This window comes from Gekko japonicus, unplaced genomic scaffold (assembly GCF_001447785.1).
Source record: "Gekko japonicus isolate JY-2015 unplaced genomic scaffold, Gekko_japonicus_V1.1 scaffold474, whole genome shotgun sequence".
Classification (NCBI taxonomy): domain Eukaryota; kingdom Metazoa; phylum Chordata; class Lepidosauria; order Squamata; family Gekkonidae; genus Gekko; species Gekko japonicus.
The window spans coordinates 231963-257452 of NW_015177020.1; the positions used below are offsets into that span (position 1 = coordinate 231963).

General features: G+C 45.5%; 1 protein-coding gene across 2 annotated transcripts in view; it reads right to left on the bottom strand.

The window, feature by feature from the left end:
- Positions 1-25490, bottom strand: part of PIN1 (peptidylprolyl cis/trans isomerase, NIMA-interacting 1) — a 76443-nt gene that overhangs the window by 41334 nt on the left and 9619 nt on the right. For both annotated transcript variants that reach the window (XM_015427757.1, XM_015427756.1), the window contains exon 2: positions 13697-13897. In XM_015427757.1, the coding sequence (XP_015283243.1) occupies positions 13697-13897 (201 nt within the window). The remainder of the gene's footprint in view (positions 1-13696; positions 13898-25490) is intronic.

Below are 25490 nucleotides of genomic sequence, written 5' to 3' on the forward strand. Positions count from 1 at the left end.
GCGTAATTTATGGAGATTTCCGCTTTTCTTCCCTAGAGTTGGATCACCCTTGTGCAAACTTTCTTCCTTTTTAGCACAGAAAATACACAATCCTGCCTATAAAATTTCACCACAGATACAAGCTTCCTCAGAGAGAGACTTCACAGTGTTGATGAATGTGCACTGACAGCTGAATGCACAGTCACGCTTCCCAGTTTTGCCAAGCCAAGCTCCTTGTGACATTTGAAGGGGAACACGTGCAGGTTATCTCTGCATCTACAGCTGGCGTGTTTCCCCTCTGCAACTGCTGTTAAGAGGCAAACAATCGATTGTTTTCCTTGAGAATCTAAGGCCCCGGTCACACGGGCCGGATATTGCGGGGGGGGCGTGGCTAATTGCCCCGGCGCAGTTTGATCCGCAATTATGTGATCAGACGCGCCGGCGGCACACCACGGGTCCTTCCCTCGGCGCCAGCGCATAAACGAGGGGCCCGAAGGAAAAGCCGCGCACTGGTGCAATCACACTGCGCGAGTCTGGAGGCAGCCTGTGGCAAACCATTTACCAGTACTTTGGAGGTACTACATTTTTGGTGGTAAGCCACGGGTGCGCTCCACTTCCCAGATGTTGGGGTGTGATCGTGCCTGGATAATCCACCCACCATCCGTGCCTCTCCCGCGGCAACTTTGCCATGTGACCGGGGGCTAAGACTGGCTTAAATCCCACGACTTAATTCAAACTTTTGTTTTGCAATTCCAACACTTCCAGAAAGTGCACACTACTTACTGCTATAACAATTAAAACATTGGTTTGCAATTAAAGAGAGCCTTCTCTACAGCCCAGCCCTCCATGCAATACAAGGACACTAAGCAAGATCATTTATTTGAAGAAAAGTGGTCAGAACCTTCTGGAAGCAAGGGCTGGAGGTTCCTTCCTTTATTTATTTATGATTTTATTTATTTTATTAGATTTATATACCACCCTCCCCAAAGGGTTCAGGGTGATGTACAACAATTAAATATACAATTAAAACAATATTAAAATAACAATTTACTCATGACATGTGTAACTCATGACATGTGAAGTACTTTTTATGCTGCTGGGGTGATATTCATAGATATTCACAGTTTGATATACTGCAAGTTAGAACACATAAAGATACAAGCTCATGGAGTGGATGAACCTGGTGAAATACAGGCCCAGTAGGAACCCCATAATAAATACAAACTATTTACAGGGCTTGACGCAGAGATGTGCAGGTGATTAACATTTATCTACATAAAATGTTCCAGTTCTAAAAATTCATTGTTCCATAAAATTAACAATGAATAGATGCCACTGCTAATATAATATTAAGTAAGTCTGCCAGTTTCAAATTTGTAATTGTTTTTCAGGTAACCTATTCCTTAGAATTGTGTTAAGAATACATTAACATTTTTCTTGATTTGAAAACCAGGGTGAGCGCTGCGAGGATAAAACCACAAATACAGTCTGGTGTAGTGGTTAAGTGCGCAGACTCTAATCTGTGAGAACCGGGTTTGATTCCCCACTCCTCCACTTGCACCTGGCTGGATGACCTTGGGCAAGCCATAACTCTGGCACAGCTGTCCTTGAAAAAGAGCAGTTTCTGTCAGAGCTCTCTCAGCCCCACCTACCTCACAGGGTGTCTGTTGTGGGGAGGGGAAGGGAAAGGAGTTTGTAAGTCGCTCTGAGACACCTTTGGGTAGTGTAGGGCAGGGTATAAATCCAATCTCCTCCTCCTCTCCTCCCCCACTTAAAAAAAAAACACGAAGTCATAAATTCACCTGAGTGAATATAAAGGTCAAATCAAAACCAAAGCGGAAATTCTTATATGTCTCCTCTCTCCGCGTTGGAAGGGGCATCGGAAGACTCAAGTCAGACTGGACATTACAAGGCAAATGAAGAGGTATCCGGGTGACCTCCATGGATGCAAGTTAAATTCTACTGAAGCGGGTGAGCAGACAACCACGTATATGACAGACACACCTTACAACCTCCAGGTGGGGCCTGGAAATCTCCCGGAATTACAGCTGCTCTCTGGACTACAGGGCTCAGGTCCCCTGGAGAAAATGGCTCTACATGACATACACACAGTTGTTTTCGCGTGCTAAAAATCACTGTCAACAATTTTCAGTGTCTTTGATTTTCAGTAAACTCAGTAATACAAAGGAATTACATCCTATATGGCCTTTCAATTTTCACAAGTATTATTCCAGTAAGAACAATTTCTCCTTAAAGCTCTGAAGTATGATTGGTTTCTCCCCCCCCCGATCAAATATTTCAGTTCAAGTCTTTGTTGCTACTGGGGCATAAAATTGGCACGGGATGCATTTTGAATTTCTTTACTAAATAAAAGTCAAAAGCAAACCTGCTAAATCTGATCGTGTCACACTTATTTAGGGCACCAGATAATTTCCTGGGAAGTTCTCCAACTCTGACTTCCAGAAAAGCCACATCACTGGCTGGAAGTTGAAAGGAATTTTAAACAAGGTTATTTAACAGAGAACTACTGTCATTTTTAGGGTTTTGATTTATACTTTAAAATCCTGTATGTGTTTATTTTAAATCATTGATTTTTATCCTTCCTGGCGACAAGCAGTACGGCCAGATGAATGTAACTTCACACCCGGCTGGCAGCGCTTGTGCAGCAAAATTCAGAACTAATTAAATTACAATTCCATTCTCCCTTGCCAATGGGAGGGCCAATCCAAACTTGTAGAAATGGCATGGGGCTGCCTTTGTTGCAAAGTCAGAAGCTGCAGCTAGTGCAGAATGCTGCAGTCAGGCTGTTGATGGGTCTCCCTAGACGGGATCACATCCAGCCTGTGCTAAATGCGCTGCACTGGCTCCCAATGGCGTACCGGATTCGCTTCAAAGTGCTGGTTCTTACCTTTAAAGCCCTATACGGTCAGGGTCCGGCCTACCTAAGGGACCGCCTTTCCCCGCATGTTCCCCCAAGGGCACTACGGTCAGGGAATCAAAACCTCCTGGATATTCCAGGCCCCAGGAACATCAAACTAGCTGTCACCAGGGCCAGGGCGTTTTCGGTGGCGGCTCCTACCTGGTGGAACGAGCTCCCAGAAGAGATCCGGGCCCTGCGGGACCTTGTGCAGTTCCGCAGGGCCCGTAAAACGGAGCTCTTCCGCCAGGCTTTCGAGTAGGAGCCGCCATCACCATTATTCCACCACCGCTCTTTCCATCACCGCACTTTTACCACCGCTTGAGCGGGTGTCATCGGGGGTGTGAGACGTTCCTGGTGGATGACAGGGCTGCGGGGACATATATTGCTGTTGTTCTGCTAGAACATCTCCAGAACACCATCTTAGTTTTCTGATTGGAGTGATTACTGGAGCACCGATATTTTATTAATTGTATTACTGTAATTTTATATTGTTTTATTGTTTTAACCTGGCATTTATGCCCTTGTTAGCCGCCCTGAGCCTTCGGGAAGGGCGGGATATAAATCCATAAATAAATAAATAAATAAATAAATAAATAAATGACATACAATGTTTTCCTGGACAGTGTACATCACACTACAAAGTTGGGAAGTCACATGTCTGAATGCTGATGTATGGTAATTTTTTTAAAAAAACCAGTACAGGGGTCCCCAACGTGGTGCCCACTGACATCTTTCCTGGTGACCACCAAGTGGGTGCGGCCAGGTGCTGCTTTTGCCCAGCAGTGCTTTTGATTGAGCGCTGGAGATCTGATTGGCTGTGCAGATTTTTTAAAACGTTACTTCGGCGGCAGCTGCCACCGCAGCACAAGGATCTTCACGGTATGACTGAAAGTAAGCTGCTGCAAGCAGCCATGTTGTGGCTGGCTGCACCTCCTGCACCAGCCCTTTTGTGGCTCCGCCCGCCACAATTCCAAAGGTTGGGGGGGAACCCTGCCCTAGCATGTTAAGGAGATTGGTTTACTCAGAGTTTCAGCTTCCTAACTTTCTACATATAAGGACAGTTTCAGGTGGGTAGCCATGTTGGTCTTCAGTAGAAGAGCAAGATGGAAGCCCAATAGCACCCTAAAAGACCAACATGACTTCCAGAGTATACGTTTAAGAACATAAGCGAAGCCATATTGGATCAGGCCAATGGCCTATCCGATCCAACACTCTGTGTCACCCAGATGTCATCAGGAGTCCACCAGAGGGGCCAGAAACTCAGAAACCCTTTCACTGTTCCTCCAAAGCACCAAAAACACAAGAGCATCACTGCCCAGACATAGTGTTTCATCTATACCATGTGGCCAATAGCCACTGACGGCCCTTTGCTCCGTATGTTTATCCAGTCCTCGTTTGGAGTTGCCCATGCTTGTAGCTGCCACCACTTCCTGCAGCAATGAATTCCACGTGTTAATGACTCTTGGGGTGAAGAAGTGCTTCCTTCTATCTGTTCTGAGGGTCAAAGCTCCCTTAGTCAGATCCCTTTGGCTCTCGAAAGCTTCCATCTATACCATATGGCTAATAGCCACTGACGGCCCTTTGCTCCGTATGCTTATCCAACCCTCGTTTGGAGTTGCCCATGCTTGTAGCTGCCACCACTTCCTGCAGCAATGAATTCCACGTGTTAATGACTCTTGGGGTGAAGAAGTGCTTCCTTCTATCTGTTCTGAGGGTCAAAGCTCCCTTAGTCAGATCCCTTTGGCTCTCGAAAGCTTCCATCTATACCATGTGGCTAATAGCCACTGACGGCCCTTTGCTCCGTATGTTTATCCAATCCTCGTTTGGAGTTGTCCATGCTTGTAGCTGCCACCACTTCCTGCAGCAATGAATTCCACATGTTAATGACTCTTGGGGTGAAGAAGTGCTTCCTTTTATCTGTTCTGAGGGTCAAAGATCCCTTAGTCAGATCCCTTTGGCTCTCGAAAGCTTCCACCCTGGAAATCCTGTTGGTCTTTTAAGAGGCTGCTGGACTCAACCCTTCCACGTACAAAGGGAATCAGCACAAGCTACGCCACTGGTCCCAACTTCTCTCCTGGCAACGTGAAACGGGAAGTGGCTGGAGGCAAGCCTTAAAGAGCACAGAACCTGCCAGGACAGCAGAACTGCATTTGCAGTTGGCATTGTTGGCTTTATCACAAGCTGCCTTGTGAGAGTCCAAATGGCAGGAGGTAAATATGGCGGATATCAACAAAAACGGCTGCAGCAGCAATCCAGAATGGCCGGTGGGCAACGGAGCAGCTACTAGAAGCCTGACCAAAGCTACCACCAACAGATGTGTTGGGAGACAGTTCTTGACAACCTGAACTTCTAATATGGAGGTTGTGCCAAGGGTCCACGGCTGCTGTACGCACCACATCCCCTTCCTGAGGCATTTGTATAATGCCTCGTCCAGGATTTCCGCTGCCCGCCCTTTATTTCCTTCTCTAGAGAGCTAGGTTTGAGTCCAGTAGAACCTTAGAGAGTAATAAGATTTTAGGGGTATGAGCTTTTAAGAGTCAAAGTTCCCTTTGTCAGATATGACAACAATCAGTGAGTCAAGTTGATCTGAAAGGTCACCCAGCGTGCTTCAGGGGGCTGAGTCAAGATTTAAAGCTGGGTCTCCCCAGTCCTAATCCAACACTGTGATACTACGCTGGAATGTCTTGTCTGTTTTTGGTTGCACGAGAACAATCCCTTCTTCGGTCTGCGGCAGAAGCTTTGACTCTCAGACGCTTATACCCCCCTCTCACAAATCCTGTTGGTCTATAAGGTGTTACTGGACTCAACTGTAGCTGTTTTACTGTAGACCAACACAGCTACCCTCCTAAATCATAGTATAACGGCAGGACCACACAGGACCGTAGCTATGGTGGCGCATTTCAGGACTCCGCCCCCTCAAACGTCAGGCACCCCCCCAACATCTGCTGCCCCTCCCCTCCTGTAACATCAAAAGGGCAGCTGATTGGCAGGAGCCCGTGGCCCGCCGATCAGCTGGAGGGCCCTTTTAAGTCTTGCAGCTGCCCCCTCCCTCCCCCAAGATTTAAAGGGCCCTCCAGCTGATCAGCAGCCGCACGTCTTCCCTGAACTCCAAGCGGTTCCCTTTAAATGCTGGGGGGGGGTTTGCGGGGGCTGCCCGTGCCTGGTCTCCAAGTGGCAAAATCACAGCTTGGAGTTCAGGGAAGGCATGCGGCCGCCCCTCTCCCTCCCCCACAAAATTTCTCCATAACCCACCAACCTAAAATTTCTGGCTATGGGGCTGGGGCCACAGCATGCACACATTACTACACCTTGTGTCTACAGCCTAAAGGGAGAATATAATCTAGAAAGGACTGTACCACATGCCATTGCTGCACATCTGAATTCACCTTCAGAGTTTCAGTCACGCTGGAGTGGGAAATAGAACACACTAGTCATGTGCTGTCCCTGAGCCACTTAGCCTGTGTTCTACAAACACTGGAAGATCATGGGAATTCCTATTTTTTTAAAAAAAAATTAAGCTGCTTGCTTATCATAGCTGACCAGGTAAGGGTCACCTCCACAAAGAGAAGCTTTAGAAAAGTTGGTTCTTTTGGGCCAAAAACACAGGAAAAGTAGGTGGGCTGGGCAGGCCAGTAAAACTTACTTTACTTCCTTACGTAGTGAGGGATTAAGATGTGGAATTTGCTGCCAGAGGATGTAGTAATGACCACAGGAATAAACACCTTTAAAAGGGGATTTGATGGATGCATGGAGAATAGGACTATCAATGGCTACTAACCATGATGAGCCTCCACAATCTGATACACTAAGCCTCTGAATCCCAGAGCCAGAAGGCAACATCAGAGGAAGGCCTCGGCCTCCTCTGCTGACTCTCCAGAGGAAATGATTGGCCACTGTGTGAGACACAATGCTGGACCAGATGGACCACTAATCTAATGCAGCAGGCTCGTCTTATGTTCTTAAAACTTGGTGAATGAGTACTTTCCTTAAACTTGCATGCAACAGTGAAAGACCCTAGGCTTCTAGCTAGAGATGTAAAATTTCCGGAAATTTTGAAGCTCGGGAAAAACCCCGTTTTTTTCCCGGTTTTTTTTCGGGGGGGAAACGGAAATTTTTGGAAAAACTGAAAAAAATGCTACATTAGCATTTCTTTTGTCTTTTCTAGATTGAAAGTCATCTTTTTTAGGAACTTTTGGAACATAAAATATGACTATGGACATTTTTACTTGGCATGAAATTATCACAACTAGCATGTTAAAAATATAGTATATCCAAACAATTATTACAAACAGAATACCCACCCACATGCAAAAGCAAAACTGAAACTTTTTTATTTTCTTCTGACAATCGTACTTCCTAAAGGAAGAAATGCAGCTTGTTCTTGCATTGGAGAGTTCAGTTTGTAATAAAATATTTTATTTATCATGTTAAAATAAAACGTTCCATAATTAAAAAAAAAAAAATTCTTTTCTTTTTTCAATTTTTCCAATTTTTCCGAAAAAAAAGGCTTCAGGAAAAAAACCGTTTTTTCCCGAATTTTTCCGGTTTGTTTCCGGGCCTTCACATCTCTACTTCTAGCCCTTACAGATTTGAACAGGTGACAGCAAAAATGCCTAAATGTCAGAAATATGACGGGGGGGGGCTACTTTCCCCCATCCAGGCTTTGCAGTACTGCCAGCATTTTCAAGATTTTCAAGAATCTAATTTTTCCAACATTTGAGGCCAGTTTCAGAATAGTGCCGCGCAAGACATCGATTATGAACTGCAACAGATACACTACAGCCTGTCAGCCTCAGGTTATACTGCTAAAGCAGTCCTCATGCTGAGTCCCTGACCAAGGACAGCCTTGGAGTTGGATACAGTAACCTGCACGTGCAAGGATCACCAATCTTTTGTGTATTCCCTTTCCTCCCCAGCAGTCCTTTCTGACCATGGGTGAGTTTACTCCCAGGATCATGGGACTCATGTGGACTAACAGCCACATGGGCAAGGAGGCTGCAGTGCTGAGACAAAAGGGGGTGAAGTGACTCCCTTCTTCTTCCAGCAGCAGAGCTGTACTGATAGAAGAAACAGACAGGGTGGTTTTTGCCTGCTTCAGCTCCCAACCCTTGTGACTATTAACCCACACCTTCCCAAGGTCAAAAAGGATCTCTGGAGGGAGGGGAAGGGAAGAAAAATCTGTGACTGTCAACATCTTCTACTGATGGACTGCTAGTTCTGAATTATTGTCAGACCAGCCAAGATTAGAACAATGGAAGCTTCATGGGTTCAGTGTACAACTGGTCAACCATTCAACTGACCAGGAAAATATGATCAATTTCCAGTCTTTTATATGACCATGGTAAAACTACTGTCAAATATTCCCTGAAGCCAAGAATACCACCTGGGTAGCAGGCAGTCTATATTCTAAATCTCATTATGGTACCATTTGTCAACTATCATCCTTTAAAAATTGATGTGCCTTTTAATAGCTGCTGCACCGCTTCACTTTATTTGTGTGTTTTTTGTTGCCGCTGGTTTCGTTTTTTATTTATTTTAACAGGATGCTGAACCTGCGGCTCCAGTATAAAAGCCAAAGAGAAGAAATGTTTCATGAATCATTCACCGTAAAAGAAATATTACCAAATATTGTTCAAAAAGGTATAATTCATTACAAACCTAAATTAATACTGACCAATGATACATACAAATTCGAAGTTAATTGTGAACAATGACACACACAAATTTTTATTATAAGTATCCAGTCTATTGACAAGTAATGTATCTGTTATGCTAATAAAGTCAATACTTGAAAAATATTTTGACTGATCAAATGCTAAACCCACAGTGGGAGGAACAACTCAACTTAAAAGTACTAAATAGCCCTCCAATGCTGTATAACAGAGCAGACAGGCTCTTACATGTGTGAATGCCACAGCAGATAACAGAATATCCCCGCTGAAGGTTGTGCTTCCAAAATAAAAAAAACATTTTTGCATATTTTAGAATAACCAGGGCAGCATCTAAGAGCTACTTTTTTACCAGAATGACAGCTAATCCACAAGAGAGAAACAGACTGCAGGAAAATTTGAGAATTTGTATTTATTTAACACATTTATGTTTATATTGAAGGAGCTGCGGTGGCTCAAGTGGTTAAGACGCTGAACTGCAGGCTGTGGAAGGTCAGTAGTTCAGCAGTTCGAGACCCGGGTGCCGCAAGACGGAGTGAGCTCCCGTCTCTAGTTCCTGCTCCCGCCAACCTAGCAGTTCGAAAGCAAGAAATTGCAAGTAGATAAATAGGTACCACTTCGGTTGGAAGGTAACAGCGTACCGTGCGACTTGGTGTTTAGTCATGCCAGCTACATGACCACGGAAACGTCTTCGGACAGCGCTGGCTCTTCGGCTTTGAAACGGAGATGAGAACCGCAACCCTTGAGTCGGATTCGACTGGCTTTCGAGCAAGGGAACCTTTACCTTTACTTTTTTAACACATTTATATGCCACCTCCTTAGAGACCTGCTGTCTTACGACCACAGGTTGCCAGGTTAATTCTGGTCCAAGATAATCCCCCCCCCCCCAATGTCTGTGGCAAGGTAATTAGCTCAGACTCCCAGCTTCCAAGTGGGATTCTTTTTTTAAATTCCAGCCATACACACAGCTTCAAAAACTGAGAGAATAACCCCGTCTTCCACTGAAGAATGAGAAGGAATCTGTATGCAACATAGTTCCACCTTTATACAAGAATACTGGGACTACCGATGCTGTACAGGTGTTAAGATGTGGGCAGGGACATTAAAAAAAAGCAGAGGGCTTTTTTGCTATCAAGTCACAGCTGACTTATAGCAACCCCACAGGGTTTTCAAGACAAGAGACATTCGGAGGTGGTTTGCCATTGCCTGCCTCCCCATCACCATCACGACCCTGATATTCCTGGGAGGTTTCCCATTCAAATACCAGCCAGGGCTGGCCCTGCTTAGCTTCCAAGATCTGGCGAGATCAGGCTAGCTAGCCAGTCCGGGCAATCCAGGTCAGGACAAAGGGCATATTAATGTGCAGCTTTAAGACAGGTGAAATAACTACCCAGCTTTGGGTAAATCAGGGTTGTGAAATGAGTAAAAGCTGCAGGCTTCCTGGATGAGGAAATATGACTTCCTGGACAGTCGTATCAGTTTCGCAGGGATTTCTCCCCAGCCCCTAAATAGCACCACAAATTCTGGCTGGCCCTAGCCTGGGAAAATTCTGATGCTGCATCCGAGTGCCTGTGCAAGGTCAGGAACCAGATGCAGTCAGACTAACAAGTTCGAGTTATCATTGCCAGATGCATATGCATGTGTACCACTGGCCAACTATATCTCTTTCCCAACTGTGGCCCCATCTGCAGATACTTAAATATGTGGATCATGGCCGCACTTACACAAAACAGATTTTTCTAGAAACATGGGTGATCCCCCGCAAATTTACATAAAAATCTGAAATCTTTTTTTTAAAAAAAATACAGGGGGGGGGGTTATTTCCACCCAAAATAAAATAGTATTGGTGTAGTGGTTAAGAGCATGGACTCTGATCTGGGAGAACCGGGTTTGATTCCCCACTCCTCCATGTGCAGATACTGGTGTGACCTTGGGTCAGTCACAAGTTCTTTCAGAGCTGTTCTCTCAAGAGCAGTCCTCGAAAGAGCTCTCTCAGCCCCACCTACTTTCATAGGGTGTCTGCTGTGGGGAGGGGAAAGGGATTGTAAACTGCTCTGAGACTCCTTGAGGTAGTGAAGGGCAGGGTATAAATCCAATCTCGTCTTCTTCTTCAATGCAAGAACAGAGAATGCACCTACCTCCGCCAGTCGTCAGAGGAGCCTGGGAGCTGCACTGGGCCCAGTGACAAAGTGGGGAGGGAGTCCCCCCCCCCCTTGAGTCTCACAGGCCCACACTTTTAATACATATTTTATTGGATGACATGACAAGAATTCACCTTTTTTAAAAGAAGAAAAGGAAGTGCTATACATTTCAGCATTTATGGAAAGAGTTGAAGATTGTACTAAGAAAAAGAAGTGTTTTGCATTTACCACGGTCACTCCAGGTTTAATGCAGTCAGTCCCTCCTAAGCAGGGATTTTTTAAAACATTAAGGGTTCAACACAGGCAGAGGCCAATACCCGGATTTCAAAGCATACATATTTCTTTTACAAAAACCATCAGCAGGACCTTAAAGTGCTTCAGCAGGATCGTGCCCAACAACAGCAGAATATGAAATATTCTACCTGCCCCCTCTTGAGGACTGGTTTGTGAGAGGGGTGGCTGAGCAATTTTAGCATGGCAACTGCATCTTTTCTGTTACATACACAACAGAAAGCCAGTTTGGTGTAGTGGTAAAAAGTGGCAGACTCTAATCTGGAGAACCAGGTTCAATTCCCTGCTTCCCCACTTGAGGCCAGCTGGGCGATCTTAGGCAAGCTGCAGCACACTCAGCCTAAAAAAACAAGGACAGCCAGCCACTAGTGGCATCAGAAAAGGAGCTACAGCTTCGGCAGCCACACCTTCTGGAGTCTCCCGCCTATTCCACATAGAATGCCATGCCATAATTTTAGTTTTACCTATACAATAGCACAAGTTGTGGGACTCTGCTCCTCCCATGTATCCATTTGCATGCTTCACTGAACTGTTCAAGAGGGCTTTTTTGCACAGGTAATCAGGCTACACACTACAAAAATGGTTTCACAAACTTACCTGGATAAATGAATGGAGCTTGTGGTCTTTACTGCTGTATACAATATATTGCAAGTTGCTGTTGTTCAGTCGCACAGTCGAGTGTAAGTAGGATCCCTATTATGTAATTTCTGGGCTGCTTAATGTGTCGTGTTAATACTCATGCTATACCCCTGTTCTTTTTGGTGGTTCCAGCCTTTGAATATCCAAATGCATTAGTTACCGAATGTCCCATTATGTTGATTGTACTGACTCATGAACACATGAAACTGCCTTGTACTGAATTAGACCCTTGGTCCTTCAAAGTCAGTATTGTCTACTCAGACCGGAGCAGCTCTCCAGGGTCTCAGGCAGAGGTCTTTCACATCACCTACTGCCGGATCATTTAACCGGAATGCCGAGGATTGAACCTGGGACTTTCTGCACGCCAAGCAGACGCTCTACCACTGAGCCATGGCCCCTCCCAACCCATAGTGTCTCTCAAAATGCTTCATATTGGCCTGATCATCTCCAAATGCAAACAGTTATTGCCTCTCATGACTATTATCATTCACCCAAATGGAAAGATAAGCTTAACTGTGCGTGACTTGCGACCATCCCACTCTCCTCTTCCGTTGAAAGGAAGAAATACCATTCAAAGGAGATGCTGGGGATTGAACCTGGGACCTTCTGCATGCCAAGCAGATGCTCTACCACTGAGCCACAGCCTCTCCCTTAATCACTATGTGTAATCCGCCTTGAGTCCATGTGAGACATAAATAAAATTGTATGTGAACTTAAGTCAATCCTCTTTTTTAAAATGGCATACCTAAGGGGGGAAACCCCTAATCTTGTATTTGAGTAAATACTGTACTTGCCATTTTTCTTATATATAATGAAGACCTTAATACTTTAAAATTCCAGACATTTATACCTATTAGTACAATTTTATACGTTAAGCTATAAACTATGTGTTTTATGTGATATCTGTAAAAGGAATTCAGGTCTGACAGGAACGTAAGTATTGCATCTATTTAATTTTTTTCTCAAAATTTTTGGTTTTCTCCCAGAACAAAAAAACGGGAAAACCCCATCACACACACAGACACACACACACACACACACAGCTTCTGAATTTCCAGAAATCTTACATTTCTAAAGGAGAGCAAGCTTCCCTGTCAGGTCAAATAATCTAGAATTTGCCTTGGAGCCTCTCAAATAGTAGATTATGGGGCCCATTTCTTTTGTAGCCAAGCCAGACAACGCTTCAAGTGTCTGTGTTATCTATCAATTTCTTCCAGACAACCAAGAGATGAGATGGTAAACCATTCCCGAACCGCTTCAGACAGCAGGGTGCAGGACTAGACATTCCTCCACACAACCTCTTGCTCAGAGGTCATGATACATCAGGGGAAGGAGAACTCAAGTCAGGCTCTTCTTCCTCAATACGTTAGCTTGGCAAGTCCAATGAATCCAACCACTGTGATGTTCCCCACTTGTAATCTTAAACCGTACACAGCTCAGAACCAGTTTTACAACCTCATCTACTGTTTGTATAAAAATCCTAGACCCCCAGATAAAAATTATACTGTATAACTAGTATTCTGTCTCTAAAGACTATGGAGGGCGGGGTTTGGGTTGCGCACCCCTCCAACTCGACTGAAAATAACACATCGACAGCAAAATCCTGAATTATCCCTGCAAATTATGCAAACAAGGAAAGTTATGCACATGTGCGTATTTTGCATAATCTCATTGAACTCAACTTGACATCTGAGGGATTTTGGAACAGTGGGGACTCCTGGCAAGGAGAGAGGAGGCGATTGTAGATTGACTGGACTGAAAAACATGAACAGGCAGTTGTAAAGAAGAGACAGCCAGCCACGGATGGCATGGGAAAGGGAAGCCCTTAAGACATACATACTCTAGAATTAAAATTTTCTCCTACATAGTGGTACAATGTCATGCACTGCGGGGGGGGGGGGATTACCTTAAACAGCTGAAATACCAAAAGCAAGGAAGTAAGACAACAAATCCCTTTTGTATACCCGCTGCTGAGCTCCGCAAGCAAAGTGAAAGAAAGCCACAGCATCTGACTTGAAAAGGAGATAACCTCTCCTTTTCCTCTTGCGATTACTTGCCATTAATGAGCTCCAGGGCCTCCTCCTTGGTCCGGGTGATCTTCTCCTCCCTCCACGACGAGGGCCTCCTGGACTGGCTGTGTTTCACCAAGAGGTGTGAGCACCGCACCTTCGTGGGCTCCCCTTGCCCGTTCTTGCTGTTCCCAGTGGGGCGCTCCCACTGGCTGGCATTGGTAATGTGGTTGAAATAGTAGACACGCCCTGAAAAATAAGGAGAGAAAGGTTTTAGTTGCGGCTCCGAGCAGGTCTAGGAGGGCAACCTCTTCCCCAAAACAGGCATCTCCACAAGCACCAAAAGCAACAGACGCGTTTGTAACCTGCCCATTTAGTACCTTCCTGAAACTACCACCTTCCTGATATTTCGCCCAGACCCAGTCTCTCTCCACCCTACAGAACTATCAGTTTGGTGTAGTGGTTAAGTGCATGGACTCTAATCTGGGAGGACTGGGTTTGATTCCCCACTCCTCCACTTGCACCTGCTGATGTGACCTTGGGTCAGTCACAAGCTTTGGCACAGCTGTCCTTGAAAAAGAGCAGTTTGTGTCAGAGTTCTCTCAGCCCCACCCACCTCACAGGGTGTCTGTTGTGGGGAGGGGAAGGGAAAGGAGATTATAAGCCGCTCTGAGACTCCAAGTGAAGTTGTTGTTCAGTCGCACAGTCGAGTCCGACTCTTCGCGACCCCATTGGCCAGCTCCCGCCAGGCCCTCCTGTCTTCCGCCGTCCTCTGAAGTTGGCACAATTTCATGTTCGTTGCATCAATGACACTGTCTAACCATCTCATCCTTTGCCGTCCCCATAAGGGCAGGGTATAAATCCAATCTCTTCTCTTCTCCTTCTGTATTTATTCTTAAACCCTCCCTCCGACAATGTCAAAGCCAGTTTCCTTCCAAGATTATGCTAAGCCAAGCCCGTCACTGTGCCACTGTACCTGAGAAAGGGAGCTTTGACTCCCAAAAGCTTATACCCTGAAAACCTTGTTGGTCTCGAAGGTGCTACGTTGGACTCAACTGTAACTACCTGTGATGTCACTAACTGTGCCAGGTGAGAATGGCTATGACACAACAATACAGCCTCTACTCACCTTCAGAAGCAAGCCCTGAGTGTATTACTCTGCAGGGTCCCCAAGGCCACTCCTCGCCATCACGGGTTATACGGCTAACCGGCAACTTTCCAACAAATTGGTGAGACCGCCCCTTTTCCTAAAACAAATCCCTAACTGCCTAGATTTCTTAGGACAGTGCAGGCAGCACTACAAACTGAAGTACACCCTTACCTGCAGGGCTCCCCTGCACTTACAAACAATGCTCCCTCTAAGCTGTGGAGTCTTGTGACCAAAAATCCTACTTTGTGAGCTACTGGCATTAGTTGCGAGCAAGCGACTTGGCTACTGCATCAATTAGTTGGCTGTGGAGCCATCCCTTCCTGAGCTAAGACAAGAATGTGTGAGCCAGAGGCTAAAAAACTGTGAGCGAGCTCACACTAACTCAGCTTATAGAGGGAACACTGCTTACAGATCCTGTTTTTTCTTCGCGATTCAGACTGCCCCAACTGGGCTGTGTTGTTTTAAGTCCCGAACCCAGGATTACAAAAGCGGGAAAATATTTCAGGTTGTGGTTGTTTTAAGGAGTAAGAGTTAAGCACTAGCTTAATGTCTGTACAGTCTTGGGGGGGGGGAATGAAATTCTTGGGCGGCGGCACTGCATTTTTTTTGATCCATGGATCGAATACCACATGGCAATCTGGGAACGGAAGGCAGAAACCTGAAAGCTTCTTGGCTTCAACAGCCCCAGGCATATTTATTACCAACACTAAGCCCTCTGGCAGCTTTAGAGTGACTTGTCAACACACCATGAAGTCCCAGCCGGTCCTTCCACTTCACACACTTGAACTAGAATCCCCTTCGTTCTTCACAAAACTGTCAGGGTGGATAAAAATCAACCCTTTGGAAATGGGTTTTGGTGTTCTCTTCTAGCACATTTTCAATTGCTATAATTGAATTGTTTGACCAAAAACACACACACAGAGACAGACACAAAATCTGATTTTAAATGGCTTTTTTATTTGAGTGTCTAAAAATACAGCCTGGTTTAAAATGAAATTTGAAGCCTAAATCTAACAAACAGATTAAATGCTACATTTCTTAGAACAGATTCCATTTCTATTAAAACACATGGCGCTGATGTTCTCCCTACATAAAATAGTAAATCATAAAGGTAAATAACTCTGATGTAAAGCATTCTATTACAGCTAAAGCATCACTTACAATTGTGGTGCAAACCATTAGTAAAGGTAAAGGTTCCCTTGCTCGAAAGCCAGTCGAGTCCGACTCTAGGGTTGCGGTGCTCATCTCCGTTTCCAAGCCGAAGAGCCAGCGCTGTCCGAAGACGTTTCCGTGGTCATGTGGCCGGCATGACTAAACACCAAGGCGCACAGAACGCTGTTACCTTCCCACTGAAGTGGTACCTCTTTATCTACTTGCAATTTCTTGCTTTCGAACTGCTAGGTTGGCAGGAGCTGGAACTAGAGACGGGAGCTCACTCCGTCATGCGGCACACTCGGGTCTTGAACTGCTGAACTACTGACCTTCCACAGCCTGCAGTTCAGCGTCTTAACCACTTGAGCCACCGCAGCTCCTGTGCAAACCATTATGTTGTACTTATTCCTACTGGAACAAAGTCTGAGTCCAGTGGCACCTTTAAGACCAACAAAGTTTCATTCAAAGTGTAAGCTTTCGTGTGCTTTGCACACAAAGGTTACACTTCGAATAAAACTTTGTCGGTCTTAAAGGTGCCACTGGACTCAAACTTTGTTCTGCTGCTTCAGACCAACACGGCTAACCCACCTGAAGTTTTATTTCTATTGGATTACGGAGACTAGGAAGACAAATCATGGCAAAACCAACATCATCTGGTCTCCCACCAGGATCACCCACTGAGCCTGTGTGGATGACCTTGTGCTACAAGCCAATGCTTTAAAACCTGTAGCCCACTCTCCCATTAATTTAAGCACTCAAAGGAAGGAGCAGCATAGCAAGGCTCAATTCCCAAAAATATAACAACATTTAAGAGTTAAACGAGCACAGTAAAAAAAGAGAGGCTAAAAACAATTAAGCCTCGACTTTTTCCTGTGGACCAAAGCTTGTTAGAAAAGGGAAGGTTCTGCAGCAATCCTGACATGCCCAAGCAAACAGACCGGGCATACCTTAGAGCAGGGGTCCCTAATGTAGTGCCCGCGGGCACCATGATGCCCACCAACACCTTTCCGGGTGCCCTCCAAGTGCTTTTAGAAAGTGGGCAGGGCCAGACGGGGTTGTTCACAGTGAGGTTTCCTCCTGGCCACTGGATATTTGATTGGTTTATAGAGGCTTTTTTAAAAAATGCTGCTTTGGCAGCAGCTGCCACCACTGCACAAACTTCTTCACTGTGTGACTGAAGGTAAGTTCTGGCAGCCACTTTGTGGATGGCTACACCCTCCCGAGGCAGCCATTTTGTGGCGGTGCCCACCATATTCTGTCAAAATTCTACTGGTACCTGCAAGCTGAAAAGGGTTGGGGACCCCTGCCTTAGATGGGATGAGTTCCACTGGCAAAAAACCACTGTGGAGAATGTCTTGTTCTCTCTACAGGCAAATCTCCTCTCTCTGGCCATGGTGACTACCAAGAAGATTATAACTAGATTGTACGCAGCGGATAGTGATCAGTTCCAGGCTTTGACGTTCAATCCCACCACCTTGAAATGCAGAGCAGACTGGGGGGGGGGGGGGGGGGGGACTGGCAGCCACCAATGGCTTTGTAGCACTGGAATCATGGGCCGGGCTGCTGTCCTTTGAACCAGCTGAAGTTTCCAACCGTCTTCAAGTTCAGCACAGTATTTTATGCTCTCTAACTCCTGGAGTTTTGCAATGCGTTCAGTTCTCAGGTTATTGAGTCACTACCAACCTAACAGATTTGAAACAGCAACAGCAGCAAAAACCACAGGGGAAAGAGAAGCCCAAAAAAATGTAGTAGTCACTATCCCTTGGAAAATATAAAAGCCATTTAATCAAGCATCTTCCCAGCACTAATCCTGCAAACACACACTACACTTGATCTTAAACAAAAGGACCAACCCCAAAATCCCCCCCCCCCGTAACTAAAGCTGGATTTTATACTCCCAAAGGAAGAGTGACCATTTTATTGGTGCGCTTCTCTGTTCCAGTAATTTTCTGTGCCTCTTGAAGCTATTTTACACCCTGAACCACAAAACCCAATTAAGGGCTTTTCCCATCATGCCCTGAAAAGTATTCCCCCCCCCCCCGAACTTTTTCTTAACCGCCGCTTTGATAAAAAGGTTCAGGGAACGTGTTTTGTATTATCTTTGTATCAGAGCCAAGCTGCCATTACTATTTTAGGGGATTTTTTATAGGCCAACACAGCTACCTGCAATCGTTATCTTATAATTCTACCTTGTCCTTAAGCAGATATAACTCTATAGTCCCACATGGGCCGCCTAAGAAAACATTCTGCATTTAATCCTTAAATAGCATTAAAATTTAGTTGCGAAGATGTTTTACTGCAGCCAACTTTCATGCAGGTGTGTTCAAGAAATACAGACAGACACATGAAGCCGCCTTCTACTGTATCAGACCTTTGGTTCATCAAACTCAGTATTGTTGCCCTGACCTGGATAGCCCAGGCAAGCCTCATCTCGGAAGCTAAGCAGGGCCGACCCTGGCAAGTATTTGGATGAGAGACCTCCAAAGAATACCGGGGCAAGAGCAGTGTTTCCTCTAAGCTAAGTTAGTGTGAGCTAGCTCACAGGGGTTTTTTAGCCTCTGGCTCACACGTTTCTGCCTTCGCTTAGGAAGGATGGCTCCGGAGCAAACTCATTTATGCAGCAGCTGAATTGCTCGCTCACAACGTTAATGCCAGTCGCTCACAAAGTAGAATTTTTGCTCACAAGACTCCACAGCTTAGAGAGAGCATTGGTCGGGAGCAGTGTTCCCTCTAAGCTGAGTTAGTGTGAGCTAGCTCACAGTTTTCTAGCTCACACATTTTTGTCTTTGCTCAGGAAGGATGGCTCCAGAGCCAACTAATTGATGCAGTAGCCAAATTGCTCACTCACAACTTTAATGCTAGTAGCTCACAAAGTAGAATTTTTGCTCACAAGACTCCACAGCTTAGAGGGAGCATCGGTCGGGAGCAGTGTTCCCTTTAAGCTGAGTTAGTGTGAGCTAGCTCACAGTTTTCTAGCTTCCGGCTCACACATATTTGTCTTTACTCAGGAAGGATGGCTCCGGAGCAAACTAATTTATGCAGCAGCCAAATTGCTTGCTCACAACTTTAATGCCAGTAGCTCACAAAGTAGAATTTTTGCTCACAGGACTCCACAGCTTAGAGGGAGCATCGGTCGGGACTCAGGAGGCAGAAGCAGGCTATCAAGCCATTTCTCTGAACATCCTCTGTGCCCCAGCAGAAGTCACCAGAGGTCACCATGACTTCCAGGCACGGGCACACACACACACACAGACAAATGCAAATAACAATAATAACAAAATCAGTATTGTCTATTCAGACTGGCAGTGGTTCTCCAGGGTCTCTAGTAGAGGTCTTTCAACAGAGTAATACATAAAAATTAAAGACAGAAAATAAGCTTATGAACCTTTTTAAAGCGTTGAAAGAGGAAACGTGAACCTTGCCACGCACTCTTCTGGGGAGAATGGCAGGAAAGAGGCAAGCACGCATCTCTGGTTTTCTACAGTCATCTGAGCCCAGCCAATCCTCTGAAAGAAGCCAGCTTCGCAGAAAGACAATTTTAGATCTGCACGGAAGGTTACTGATCCTGGGGTTTTCTGGCGAGGAGGCAGAGAGTTTGCATCTCCCTTTGCCCAATGAGATCAGTCACAAAGAAATGCATATGAAGGGAGAATGAAAAGCTTGGATGTTGCAGGCGTTGGCAGCGTCTTTCAAACACAGTGCAGTCTTACATAAGTAGAAATAAAAGACTGAACTGGGTAGGAAAAAACAAAATGGATAATGCAATGCCTAGGAATTCAAAGGGGTTTTTTTTCCCTACTGCCAGCTGAGGATTTCTGTCTCAAAGCCTATTTTCGAAACTTCAGATGAAATGCTGAACCTCTCACCTCCTCCTCTCTCCCCATGAGCACCAGCTCAGTGGGCTGCACATTCACCTCTTTCATTCATATTTCACAGCTTAATGGAAAACTCGCCTCCCTACTTGGCCTCCCCGCAACGACTGGTGTTCCTGAAACATCTTAAGCTTCAAGCTCTTCCCTACCCAGAATCCCTTTAACCTTACAAGGAAATGGTATGCCAAAATGCAAAGTACAATCTAAAGCAGGGGTGGCCAAACTGCGGCTCGGGAGCCGCATGCGGCTCTTTCACACATATTGCGTGGCTCCCGGCAGGGCGGCTGGGGGAGCGAAGGGGAGGCATGCTTTTCCTCTCCCTCCCTCCCATCTATTTCCTTTCTTTGCTTCTCTCTTTCTCTTCACCTCTTTCCTTCTTTCCACCTCTCTCTCTCTTAGACAAATAAATATCATTAGCAAACAAATAAATATCATTGGACAAATAAATATCATTATCAATATCTGTTTTACCCCTGTAGAGAGCCAGTTTGGTGTAGTGGTTAAGTGTGCGGACTCTAATCTGGGAGAACCGGGATTGATTCCCCACTCCTCCACTTGCACCTGCTGATGTGACCTGGGGTCAGTCACAAGCTCTGGCACAGCTGTCCTTGAAAAAGAGCAGTTACTGTCAGAGCTCTCTCAGCCCCACCCACCTCACACGGTGTCTGTTGTGGGGAGGGGAAGGGAAAGGAGTTTGTAAGCCGCTCTGAGACTCCAAGTGAAGGGTGGGGTATAAACCCAATCTCTTCTTCTTCTTCTTCTTCTGTTTTTATTTTTGGCAGTCTCGTTTAATGTTAATAAAAAGCAAATCTGCATACTCTTCAATAAAAACGCGTGTGTGATATTTGTTCATGTCTTGCAGCTGACGTTTATTCTATGTGGCTCTTACGTTGAGCAAGTATGGCCATCCCTGGTCTAAAGGATAAGAACTTCTGGGAGACTGGAATATTGGAGAGAGGCTGAATAGCCAGTTGGACTGGAAGAGTCAGAATTGGGTACTGATAGTAATATGCAAGGCCAGCTACCCCATTAGAGGCCACTGTAGATGCCCCGACTTTTCCCACAGACCCTGAAAAGTCTCATTACCTGATCATCAGCCCCCCCCCCATTGAATGCAGCAAGAGAGAAGAGCCTCAGAGGAATAGATTACCATCAAGCATAAGTGAATTTGCACTGTTCCAAGTCACACTGAATTAATACGGAGAACCCTGCCCACACTGTATGATTTGCTTGTCATGGCACAGGCTTCTGCTACTTGAGAAGGGGATACACACCTTCGTTATCCACGGATTTCCACAACACTTAACACTTTGGGAGGTTGTCACCTTGGACGAATTGGACAATAAATCCAAACAAGGACCAATTAGCACCTCTAATTTTAAGCCAAGAGCAAAGGATGAAGAAACAAGGGTCCTTGCACAGATTTAAGGCCTTTAACCATTCAGCCAGGCCACTCCACAAGTGCAGAATGGAAGGCAGAAGATAAAGTACGGAAGAAGGGACGATCGAACAGAAGACCTACCTACATAGCAGCACACCTCACAGGTGCTTCATCATCTAGCATTTTTTTTAACCTACCTCTCTGAAGAATCTTCCCTGAGGTAACTAACAAAATAGCACACATACTAATTTAAAACAGCAAAAAAGGTAACATTCCAACAACACAATTCTCAGCCGTTAAAAGAAAAACCAGTAAAATCAGCAGCATAAAAATTTGCGTACAAACAGAAAGAAGGCTGCGGAGAGGGGATTTAAACTAACACATAGTTATCCAGATGCTTGGGTGCAGAGAAACATTTCCACTTGTCACCTAAAAACTAGTTAAGGTGAGCACCAGACAAACTGTCAAGGGGGCATTCTATCATTGAGGAGCCTCCGCTGAGTAAGTTCCATCCCTAGTTTCTACCTGCCTCACTTCAGCAGGTGAGGTCAGCAGGTGAGGTCAGCAGGGCTTGTAGGGAGAAGGCAGTCCTTCAGGGACCCTGGCCCCAAGCTCTCTGGAGCTTTAGATGCAAGCAGCAGCATGCCAAATTGCATCAGCAACAGCTGGACATGGCAGATATTTCAGCAGACCAATGACAGGAACCCTGCATCCAGCACCTGACAGCAATCTGTCACATTTTGGACCACCTGAAGACAAGGTAGCCCCATGTATGGAGAACAACATACGCTCCTTGACTTTTCTGCTGAGCCAGAGAGTTATAGGGGTGTGGCTCCCAGAAACACAGAACTCCTCTATGCAAATGAAACTATCAGGCTCCCAAAACCAAATCCAGCTTCCCTTCTATACAGTTTTAGCTGCCACTCGCTAGGACTCAAGAGATCCAACTGTCCTGGAATTTGCCCGAACATGAACTCCATCTACATCAGGATGCTGCCCAGACACCCCAAGAATGCCAGCAACTCCTATCCCCTTTTGCATGAGATCAGAAGATCTTGATTCTTCACTAATTCATAAGGAGGGACAGAGGTAACAGAACAGAAAGGTAACATTGGACACAAGCATTTTTAGGAGTCTGCTGTTTTCCCTGAGATGTTTGGCATCGTAACATGGGTGTTAAACATGTTGCAACACACCCATAAGCATAAAGAACAGAATTTTAAAAACTCAGTTACACATCATTATTTATTTAACTCATGTATGCCCCATTTTTCTCCCCAATGGGGACGTAGAGCAGCTTGCATCATTCTCCTCTCCTCCGTTTATGGGCAGGGCCCAGTGTTCCCTCTAAGCTGAGTTACTGTGAGCTAGCTCACATATTTTTGCCTCCGCTCAGGAAGGATGGCTCCAGAGCAAACTGATTTATGCAGTAGCCAAATCACCTGCTCACAACTTTAATGCCAGTAGCTCACAAAGTAGAATTTTTGCTCACAAGACTCCACAGCTTAGAGGGGGCATTGGTAGGGCCACTGTAAGGCAGTCTTGTTACGACTGCACTCATTCGAAGGGCTTTCCACGGCTAGCATAGCAGCCACAGCCACTGGAGTATCAGAAAGACTTGTACACACAAAGGCTTGTAGTTCCAGTACCCCTTCAAGCTTTCCTTATTATCTTGCAGACTCTCAGTTGCAATACGCTCACTTCACTCACATTCATTCTTAGTCCCAAGCATGACAGTTCCCTCACCCTGTCATACTTTCTGGCACGAGCATATGTACTGCATTCCTTCCCAGGTGTCTCTTTCCATGTGCCATTTCCCTTAGATCGGGGGGTCCCCAACCTTTCTGGCCCTCTGAACACCTTTGGGATTTTGAGGAGGGGTGGTGCCACCCAAAAGCGGCTGCAGCAAGCGGGAGAGCCAAATATAATACTGCCTCCTTGCAATGTTCCCTCTAAGCTGTAGAGTCTTGTGAGCAAAAATACTACTTTGTGAGCTACTGGCATTAAAGTTGTGAGCAGGTGATTTGGCTGCTGCATAAATTAGTCTGCTCTGGAGCCATCCTTCCTGAGCTAAGACAAAAATGTGCGAGCCGGAGGCTAAAAATCTGTGAGCTAGCTCACACCAACTCAGCTTAGAGGGAACTATGCCTCCTTGCTCTGGGGGGGAAAAATGGAGAAAGACAATAAAAAGAAATGAAGGGAAGCCTGAGGTGAGGACAGAGGAAGAATAAGATTGGGGGATAAAAAGGAACAAAGGAAAGTCTGGGGGGAGGGAGGGAGACAGAGAAGGGGGGGTATGGCTATCCCTGCATTTAAAAATATCTACACGAGACAAGGATGGGGACAGTGGGGGTGGCATTGCTCTGAACAGAAACAAACACCTCCACAGAATCAGTCTGCATGGAAAAAGCAGTAGTGGGTACATACTATTGCCCCCCCCTCAAAAAAAGAAAACAAAAACACTAAGGGTGATCGTGAGATGGAGAAGAAATCAAGCAAACAACCAAAGTTTAAAAATTTATATGCCTTTAAGAAGAAGAAGAGATTGGGTTTATACCCGGCCCTTCACTACCTGAACGAGTCCTAGAGTGGCTTACAATCCCTTTCCCTTCCCCTCCCCCCAACAGACACCCTGTGAGCACTGTTCCCTCTAAGCTGAGTTAGTGTGAGCCAGCTCACTGTTTTTTAGCCTCCAGCTCACACATCTTTATCTTAGCTCAGGAAGGATGGCTCCAGAGGAAACTAATGTATGCAGCAGCCAAATTACTTGCTCACAACTTTATTGCCAGTAGCTCACAAAGTAGAATGTTTGCTCACAGGACTTCACAGCTTAGAGGGAACATTGCCTGTGAGGTAGGTGGGGCTGAGAGAGCTCTCTTGAGGACTGCCCTTGAGAGAACAGCTCTGAAAGAACTTATGACTGGCCCAAGGTCACCCAGCTGGCTTCATGTGGAGAAGTGGGGAATCAAATCTGGTTCTCCCAGATTAGAGGCCGCGCTCTCAACCACTGCATCAAACTGGCTGCTAAGAATCCCTGCACTGTCTGTATAAGCATACATCTAGATCCTGATACAGATAAAAGCTTTCTGGACACATGACTATGGCTTAGAAGAGTTAATCAGTGGACACCAAGGGAGGTGGACCTTTGATTCAGTCTTAGGGTATGCCCAATGTGAAGCATGATGCAAGTGATACCAAGCAGTTCAGGAACAGTAACCAAAATGGCATCCAATTCAAGATGCCCAGTAACACCTACTCAGTCACATTTAATCGCAAAATGCTTCAGAAACGAAAGGAACATTTAAAAAGGAGGCCAAAAGGCAGAAATGGAAAGGAGAAAGAAAAGACGAGTGTGCGTCATCTCTCTTCGGAAGGCTCGGAAGTTATTTAAAAACACAGTCATAAGCAGCTCAGATAAAATGTGTACCACAGATTAGGTAAGGCTACAAAAAAAGTTCAAAGGGATGCCAGTGTGGTTCACAAGCAGTGAGGGAAGCTACAGAAGACGAGAAGATTTCCTCTACAAAGGGGAAGTTTTACTTAAATGGGGAGACCAAAAGGAGAACAAACTCCCAGAAAAGTCAGCAAAAGAAAGAATTTTGAGGAACAAACTGATAAAACCACTAAATACTTCAGAAGCAGAAAAGCATCCAGGGAGGCAGTTAAACTATTAACTGAAGGATGACTGAAGCACAGGGAGATGGGAGAGAGAGTATATGAATTATTCCAATAAATCTTCAGAAAGTGTATGAATTATTCCACTAAGACTTCAACAGGGGAAACGTTGGGCAGATACTTGCGCCTGAATCAATTTCTTTTCTGGCATGGGCAACCCCATGCATATTGGGGGGGGGGGGGAGAGCCTGCAAGACATTATTTCAATTCAAACAAATAAAAATAAACTCAACATGTGCAATGATGGAATCAACACTGACAGGCGATCCAGGGAAGACCGCTTGGAACAAGGTTGGATCGCTCAAGGAGCACACCCGTTGGGGGGGTGAGGCCTGGGGAAGGGGAGGGACCTCAGCAGGGCATAATGCCATAGAGCAGGGGTCTCAAACTCATTTGTTATGAGGGCCGGATCTGACATAAATGTGACTTTGTTGGGCCGGGCCATGCGTGTAACACAAAGCACTATTTGCTTTGATAATTATTGAAGGTGGATGACAATAGAAAAAAGATTAATGTATGTGAATAATAGTAAAATGGTATGTTACCGGTAGATTGTGATAAAGGTATAGGGAGATACGGAGTAAATTTAAGACATCGGCTGGAGGTTGGAGC